The sequence below is a fragment of the Etheostoma spectabile genome, chromosome 12, assembly GCF_008692095.1.
Source record: "Etheostoma spectabile isolate EspeVRDwgs_2016 chromosome 12, UIUC_Espe_1.0, whole genome shotgun sequence".
Lineage (NCBI taxonomy): Eukaryota > Metazoa > Chordata > Actinopteri > Perciformes > Percidae > Etheostoma > Etheostoma spectabile.
This window is the reverse complement of record NC_045744.1, coordinates 25,513,011-25,521,856: the sequence shown is the minus strand read 5'-3', so window position 1 is coordinate 25,521,856 and position 8,846 is coordinate 25,513,011. Positions and strand designations below refer to the sequence as shown.

Below are 8,846 nucleotides of genomic sequence, written 5' to 3'. Positions count from 1 at the left end.
ATGCAGTTTGGGTCTTACCAGAAGTGCAATAGCAGTAAGTGCAGGATATACCACGGTTCCATAAGTGCAGGATGGATATGTACTGAATAAATATAGAAATGAATACTATTATAAACAGAATTTTACAGATAGATTTGTGAACAAGATTTACCGGTTAATATGTACTCTGAATATATATATATATATATGGCTATTAATATAAACAGAATTTTTACAGATAGATATATATAATAAGTTAGGCTAAGATGAGCAGTATAACAATGGAAAGTAATTGCATATTACAGTTAAAATACGGTATTGTAGATGTATATGTAAACAATTGGTACTGTGAATAAACAGTCAGCAGTGCAAATTGAAATACCAGTCAAGGTAAGTAGTGCAAGATCAGATATAAACAGTTGAGTGAGCAGTGCAAGTAAACATTAAAGTATTGTAGATAACAAAGGATGCTGCGAGCTCGATGCAGACAGCGTTTCCTCTGGATGTGCTCGATGGCGGGTAGTGGAGTCCCGGTGATGCGCTGGGCGGTTTTCACCACCCGCTGCAGTGCCTTGCGCTCTGCCACAGGCCAACTCCCATACCACACTGTTGCACAGTTGCTCAGGATGCTTTCTATTGCACAGCGATAGAAGTTCACCAGGAAAGTCGAGGAAAGCTGATTCTTCCTCAGTGTCCTCAGGAAGAAAAGGCGCTGGTGAGCCTTCTTGACCAGGCAGGAGGTGTTGGTTGACCAGGTCATGTCCGCCGAGATGTGGATCCCCAGAAACTTGAAACTGGAGACCCGCTCAACAGCCATTCCATTGATGTGGATGGTGTTGTGCGTGCCTCTTGACTCTTTTCTGAAGTCCACGATGAGCTCCTTCGTTTTGGTGGTGTTGAGGAGCTGGTTATTTTCAGTGCACCATGTGGCCAGGTGCTGGATCTCCTCCCTATAGGCTGTCTCATCGTTGTTGCTGATGAGACCAATCACTGTAGTGTCGTCCGCAAACTTTAATGTCGGAGGTGTAAATTCCCAAATGCAAAATATTGTATATTATCTCAAAACATGTGAAACAAATACCGTAATTTAAAAATTAGAAGTATTTAGCAGTATGTTCTCTCAAATCAAAGGCAAAGAAATGCCATTTTTTCTTTATTATGATGACAAAGCAGATGATTTCATTCATCATCAATTTTAATTTAATTGTTTTGTGCGAGTTGTGGTCTTAATGTATAAAATGTCCTTCCACCAGCAGGGATCAGTAATACTCCACAATTGAGTTGGACCCTGTTGTATTAACTGTATCTGTGTACTAAACACACACAGATATATTGATATAATCTCATCTAAACGGAAATAAGAAAGCAACTATACATACAGTAAATATAGTCTTTTTTATATTAATATATTTATAATATTGTTTTTATTTAACTTTGCTATTTGTGTGTTTTTGCCATTACAAACAAATTGTCACTGATGATCATATCTTTTAAAATTAGGCTTGTTTTACAACAATTTCTCCTGTTAAAGCTCTCATCCTCCTCCAAAGATTAGGCTTTATTTTATTCATAGTATTGACTTTTGTAGATTCCCTCCTGTCCCTCAGCATCCTCATAAATGATCTATAAACCCACAGTGGATTACAAATGGGTTCTTTATGGCCCTGATCTCCATATTGTCCTGAAATTAAGAAATGCCATTTGATAACTTTCTTTCCAACACAGAACTGCTTTCATAAAGCAACCAGTTTTCTTTATTACTTCCCATACAGGTTGCAGTAGATGCTTTCAGTCATCAATTTCCCATTTAATATTTTGGAGTTGGACCCTGTCAGATCTACTGTATACTCAACATTAAATATTGTTTTATGAATCTTCTTGATTCAGGCTTTCACTTGCAGCTGCACTAATTGTTGAGTAATGTTTGTGTCCTATTGTCTTACTTTTTCTTATTTGGTGTTTATCAACTAAAATGATTTACTATATGTAACAGGAGCTGGTGTATATTCTAACACCTTTTGGCTTATGATGTGAACATGGTTATTTGTTTTCTTGCCTACAGTGAGATTAGAAGATGGAAACCACTCATAGCGGATGGGTAGCTAAGGTTAGCACAAAAACTGGAAACGGGGGCCAACAGCTAGCCTGGTTCAGTCCAAAGGTAATAAAATCTGACTTCCAGTACTTCTAGAGCTTACTTCTTAGCATGTTAGTTTAGTCCATACAAAAAGCATGTTAGGTTTTTGTGGGAGGTTCGCAGTGACTTCCTACAGTTGAAATGAAACCCAAACTTTTCTTTTTACGCTTCCTTTTTTGGGGATTATGGTCTTACTGTGTACTTAAGATGTGATCAATTCTATTTGAAGGTCCCATGGCAGGAAAGTTTAACGTTATGAGGTTTTTAACATTAATGTGCGTTTCCTCAGCCTGCCTATGGCTCCCCAGTAGCTAGAAATGGTGATAGGTGTAAACAGAGCCCTGGGGATCCTGCTCTGTCTTTAAGAAAATGAAAGCTCAGGTGGGCCGATCTTGAATCTTGCCCCTAGTGTCTGTAATTCTGCACCAAGGCTGAATTTTGGGAAGGAGACTTCCAATATGGTATTAGGGACCACTAAGGGTATATAAAAGAGACTTCAGAGACAGTATTAGGGAACCACTAAGGTCTAGATAAAAGAGACTTCAGATACAGTATAGGGGACCACTAAGGTCTATATAAAGAGACTTCAGATACAGTATTGGACCACTAAGGTCTATTAAAAAGACTTCAGATACAGTATTAGGGGACCACTAAGGTCTAGATAAAATAGACTTCAGATACAGTATTAGGGGCACCACTAAGGCCTATATAAAAGAGACTTCAGATACAGTATTAGGGGACCACTAGGTCTATATAAAAGAGACTTCAGATACGGTATTAGGGGACCACTAAGGCCTATATAAAAGACTGTATACGGTATTAGGGGACCACTAGGTCTATATAAAAGAGACTTCAGATACAGTATTAGGGGACCACTAAGTCTATATAAAAGAGACTTCAGATACGGTATTAGGGACCACTAAGGTCTAATAAAGAGACTTCAGATACGCTTAGTGTACCACTAAGGTCTATATAAAAGCATCCAAAGAGCACCATGTCATGGGACCTCTAAGGGAGTATTTCTTTTTAGAATTTCATGTGAAGGACTCTTGGAGACCAGAACAGAATAGGGACTCTGCAGATCTTGCAGATTGGTGTTTGTTGCTCTAATAAAGGTTATAAATAGCCCAATACTATAATGCAGCATTGCCTGATGTGCAATTGTACAACATCTTTTGATATGATATAAATGTAAGCAGCATTTCTCATATTGTGGAAGAAAACTATATTGGGCATCGATTGGCACACACGCACTTCAGAAGTCTAGTGCACAAACAAGGAGAGCTGTGTAGAGTCTAAAACAAGTCTTTATTGGTCATTTTACAGAAAGCAGTGGGATAACCATTGAAGAGAGAAATCCCAACCATTTTGTTTACAAAAAGAAAAAGAAACGGATATATAAAATAACTGTCTTGAACATTTTTACAGGGTTTTTTTATATGTAAAAGAACCTTTTTTCTCTTTAATATTTCAGAAGCACAATATGACAACGGGGGACAAGGGGAAACAAGGCAGTTGTTTCACAATGATGACATCACAATCACAGGTGCTTAAAGGCCAACAGAGAGAGGGACGAGTGAACAGGAGACGTATCAGGTAATCGTCACTAGCTAAATTTCCATCCACTTGTCAATCAAATCATCTGAAGTTTGGTAAAAAAAAAAACTCATGCAAATAAAGATGGTGAAAGTGTGTTTCCATCCAACGGCTTTAAAGTAAATAAAACTGTGCGTGATGACGGCACATGCTGTTTTACGATCAAATTGGTATATTTAATTGATTTTAGACATTTTAAGGTGTTTCCATTCATTTTCTAAATGAATCGCACAACATTCAAGCAAACATTTGCAAACGAAGTTTTTCTAGACAAAATGGATCGCACCGTCTACCAACACATGACCAATATTGCACAAGTGTTAGTGCTTATGTACCAGCTCATAGCGAGACATCAAGCTATAATAAGGAAACAACAGCGCCATCAGCACATCGCTATGATGCAGATGCAACTTGCCTTTTATTTTCCCTCCAGCACCGCTGCGAGACAACTCTCTTTTTTGAGACATGTCTCGCTGTTTGAGCGCCTTCCATTTACTCTGCAGGACGTCCCACAGCTTGTCCTAACCTTTGTTGCCCATTTCCTTCGTTCCTGATAAATTATGGAATTTCTCAGATCTAAAATAGCCATTATATTTTGCTTGTAAATTTAATTCAAAAACTCTCTGGTCTCCTCGTCCGTCCACTTACATCTGTCTTTGTTGACACAAAGTGTTGTGTGCAAACAGAGCGGAAATGAACTAAACTTGCTATTCTTCATTTTGTGGCGGGTTGCAATCTTGACCTAAAACTTAATCGCAATTCATTATTTATTCAGTAAATAACGTTTCCATTAGGTTATCGCATAAGCCGTATATTGATCAAGATAAAATCCGATGAGACCAAACATATTTTCTTTGAGTTGATATTCATGAAATTCCGTCGAATTTTACTGTTTCCATAAGGCATTTTTCATTTGATATCACGTAATTTGGATAAAAACGTGTGGATGGAAACGTAGCTAGTGATACCGTGGGGACATGATCGGGTGAGAGGTGGTTTCTGAGTAGAAATGGGAATGTCAAAGGAGGTACTTTAAGATAATTTGAATGTAGAAAAACTCATGGAATTAAACTTTGTCTAAACAAATTCAAGTAATCTGCCATAACTATGGTACAAGATGGAATCAGTGTCAATGGAGTTTCCACTTTTACTTGTGGATCAGCAACTTGATAATACCAGAAAGAGAAACAATCCCTCTGCTTCTTTTCTCCAGAGTTTAGATCAGTCACTACACATTAAGTTAAATTTACGTGTCAAAAAGGTTGCATTACTCTGTCAGTGAAAACATATTTGCCATCTGTCAAGTATGAGAATTAACCTCGGAGATGTAATCAGGGGTAAGTTTAATCTTTTACAGAAACCGTGCATTCAAAACTGGAAGCGTGGAGATTAAAAAGCATTTGCTTGCCAGATCTAAGAAGAGATGCTTCTGATTGCATTATGGGAAGAGTAGGATCCAGTATTTTTGGTATTACTGCTCCTTTAGACTGGGCCCATAATTGCATAGAGGGCTCCATTTAGTATGGAATTAAAGAGAATGGAAAGACAGGATATTGGTAGCATACAGTAAAATCTCTGCTGTTTCATCTATTGAAAAAAAAAAAAGATATAAGTGATCTAACCTTAGACTGCAAAAGCTACAATAGGTTACAGTATGGATAGATTTGGTACACAGACATATGCAAACTAACTGCTCTTTTGTTTCTGAGTATCTGAACTGCAAATCAACTGCTTCCATCAGCTCACTAGCTGAGAAAAACTTTTGAGAAAAGCAAAGATGGAAGATATTAAACGGTTAATAATTCTGCTTTGTATATAAATCAGGACAAATGTGGAATGTTTATGGTCAGAGATGACATATCTGTATTTTGTTTCTCTTTAGTGTCCGAGCCAGAGAACCACAGCACTCTGATGCTCTTAGAGGAACACAACAATGTTCACGGAGACGAAAAGGTGAGACTTACACTGAGTGACAGTACAGTTATGTTATACCTAATATAAAGGTCAGGGAATTATGTTTTAAAAAGTTTATGGATACATTTTCCAGATAATCTAATAACTCACCATCTTGCAGACAATCTGTTGAAAACAAATAAAAAAGTAAGATGAGCACATAATACATTTTGAGATAACATTTGATGTGAATAACAATGTACGTACAGATGATGTATTCCAGCTCTGTGGGACTGCAGCTCATTCTGTAGTCCTGCCTTTGTCCAGCAGAGGGCGATGCCATTTAGTGTGTATGTGTGTGCCTAGGCCAGAATTGAATACTTCACTTGCACATTCATACATATACTTCCTTTGCTCCCACATGCATAACATGTGTGCAGTATTTACATATGTTCATGGGTTTGGGGGATAACCTTTTTGACGTTAACTTGATTTTTTTACAACAAGGTGGTACAACAACCGCTAATAACATAAATGAGGTTGAGACATGTAGAGGCGAAATCCATTATGGCAGTCAGTAATGTGTGAGTATGTATGTGCATGGGGAGTACTGAGAAGCGCATAAATACTTTCTATCGTCAAAAATGGCAGATAAAGGCTTTTAAACCAAATACTACATAATTGGAAAGGAGGATGGAGGAACACAGGACTTTCACTCATGAGGTGGGACTGGACTTCAACCCTGACCTCCTGAATGAAACTCCAGTGTGTTTGCGCTCCTATATCCTCACTAACACATGTTATGCATGTGTGTGTGTGTGTGTGTCAAAGCGAGAGAGACAAACACGTAAAGAGTGATTATGTGTGCAGGTATCTCTTTACGCATGTGTGCTCAGTATGTTATGGAGCAACTGTCCCACTCTGGTTTTCCCATCTTCTCTTTCACTTCTCTCTCTTTCTTTTCTCCGCCGTCTTCATCACTGTTCTGTTGTTCCTCTTCTTCTTCCTTCTCCTCTTCATGTACTTGTTCCGTTACCTCCTCATCATATGCTTGACCTCCTACGTTCTAGAAAACAAAGCATGATTTAGTAAAGGTCAGCACAGATTCCAAATCCAGTTGACAGCAGGCACCTCCAGACTGAGGAGCAGTTTTTACCCCACAGTGAAATCAACACCCACAGTAGAATTGACACAAGCTGGAAGTTACATATAGCCACTTTACCTGCCATTTAACTTAAAGGTGCATGTCAATCACTGCTCAGGCACACGCAAGCTAATTCCTGGATCTTCACAATCCTACCTATGTGTGTTTGAGCAGTTTTCTTTTGAGGGCCGTTGTATGTGAGCATGCAATGACAGTAAAGGTGTTTATTCATTAGTTATTTGATGCTATAAAAAAGAGGTAAAAAAAGCTGATTGTTAGGTGGGTGTGTGGGCGGGACTTTTATACTGCGGCTCCACCACCCAATCACCACTGCACAGACTCTGGCTGCGTTTCTGTCGGTACACGATCCGTCCTGCCTGCACGATCCGTTCTGCGCATGTGCATTATGTTCGCGCACGCGCAGATGATGATCATACGAGGATTTACCAGGAATTTACGGCACTGCACGATCCGTTCCACAGTAGCCGTCTGCTGTTAGCCTCCACCGGAAAGCTAACGTTAGTTTAGCTAACAGCTAATTCGGCTAACCGCTAGCTGAAACAGCATGTTTAAGACCCTCAATTATAATATTTCTATTATATAACATAACAGCGATATATATAATAGTGGTTACGTCAGTTCTTCTTCACTTGTGCTCATTTAAAACACAATCACTCAATAATTGTCTTTATTATTAATGTAGTCTTAAATTAGCTGTAGCTGCTTTCCCCACTGTTTAGTTTGAGTCACGTTATTGTAGACTGAATCAAAGCTAGCGGTTAGCCCGGGAAGCTAACGACGGTGGAGGCTAACAGTCCTCTTACATCCATGAGGTTAACGGCTAACTGCTACAACAATGACAGATCGTGTACTGATGTATTAGCTAAGAGAACGGTTAGCCTCAACCGGGAAACTGACGCTAGTTTAGCTAACAGCTATTGCGGCAAAATAACGGTACTCAAACTAAAGCTTTCCGGTGGAGGCTAACAGACTTTCTTTAACTGTCTATGGGAACAGATCGTGCAGTGTCGTAAATCCACGTTCATCATGAAATCATCTGCGCATGCGCGAATAAATTGCACATGCGCAGAACCGATCGCGCAGGAGGGACGGATCGTGTACCGACAGTTTCAATAAAGGTTCAACATGCCCTTGTGCACTTGCCCTCTTAAGTGTTGTTCCATTTGTCTGAAAACTGAAGTGAACTTTGTGAGTTGGTCCCTCGGAATGCAGAAGGCAACCTTGCTCACTCCAGAGGTAGATATTGCCCACAATGCATTGCACTTATGCATTTTGTACAAAAGAATCTTACCATTGGTTGGGTGGTTAGGTAGCAGTAATGTACTGCCAACTAACCACCTGTAACTGGTAAAAGTCCTTTTGCTGAAGAACCATCCCAAGGAATAAAGAGAGTTCAGCTGTTCAGTAGAAAGTTTTTAGGAAAACCTCATAGCTTGTGGCCTAACGTGATATGACTTTGCGCAAACATCCACGCCAAGTGGCGTGTTATCTGTAAGCATTTTGAGCTATCCGCGTGTATGTCCACGATGCATACAGCTGACGGCAGCCTGGGATTAGGAAAAGAACGGGGTTAGGTTTAGGAAAATAACAAATATGGAAAGTAAACATCACACGCAGGACGCAACCCCCACTCTCCTGGGTGAAAGTACTGTTTTTTTTAACCATCCTCCACCCCGCCCAACCTGCCTATGTGGATTTTTGCCGTTCCATAGCACTCGCTACGACATACATTCACACACTATTGCAAGGTAATGTAAGTAAATGGAGGCCAAATGGCGCTGATAAACGCGCTAAAAAACCAGTATGGGTCTTCATACATACGCCATTTTATGAGATCAGTCTATCCATGTGACGTATGCTGTTATGTAATTCAAGGGATGAGGGGAAGTGAAGGAGGGCAGGTTGAACCACTTTTTAAAAATGAATATATAGTGGAGACCTGTCGTCCATCTTTATATTTAGTCTATGGTTTATAGTGCCAAAATAATAATAAACGCTATTTGTAAGATCAATCATATCTAGTCTTAAGATATGCATACTGAAGAAATTGAACTGCGATGCCATGTTCATCTGCTA

The 8,846-nt window shown here is 39.4% G+C and overlaps 1 protein-coding gene and 1 long non-coding RNA gene across 2 annotated transcripts in view; one reads left to right on the top strand and one right to left on the bottom strand.

Moving 5' to 3' along the window:
* Nucleotides 1-3,718, top strand: part of LOC116699105 (uncharacterized) — a 10,357-nt gene extending 6,639 nt beyond the window's left edge. The window contains exons 3-4 of the long non-coding RNA XR_004334368.1: nt 2,042-2,140; nt 3,591-3,718. This is a non-coding gene — a long non-coding RNA (uncharacterized LOC116699105). The remainder of the gene's footprint in view (nt 1-2,041; nt 2,141-3,590) is intronic.
* Nucleotides 3,719-6,064: 2,346 nt separating this feature from the next.
* Nucleotides 6,065-8,846, bottom strand: part of clstn2a (calsyntenin 2a) — a 152,354-nt gene continuing 149,572 nt past the window's right edge. The window contains exon 18 of the mRNA XM_032531498.1: nt 6,065-6,671. Within this exon, the coding sequence (XP_032387389.1) occupies nt 6,498-6,671 (174 nt within the window). The 3' untranslated portion in view covers nt 6,065-6,497. The remainder of the gene's footprint in view (nt 6,672-8,846) is intronic.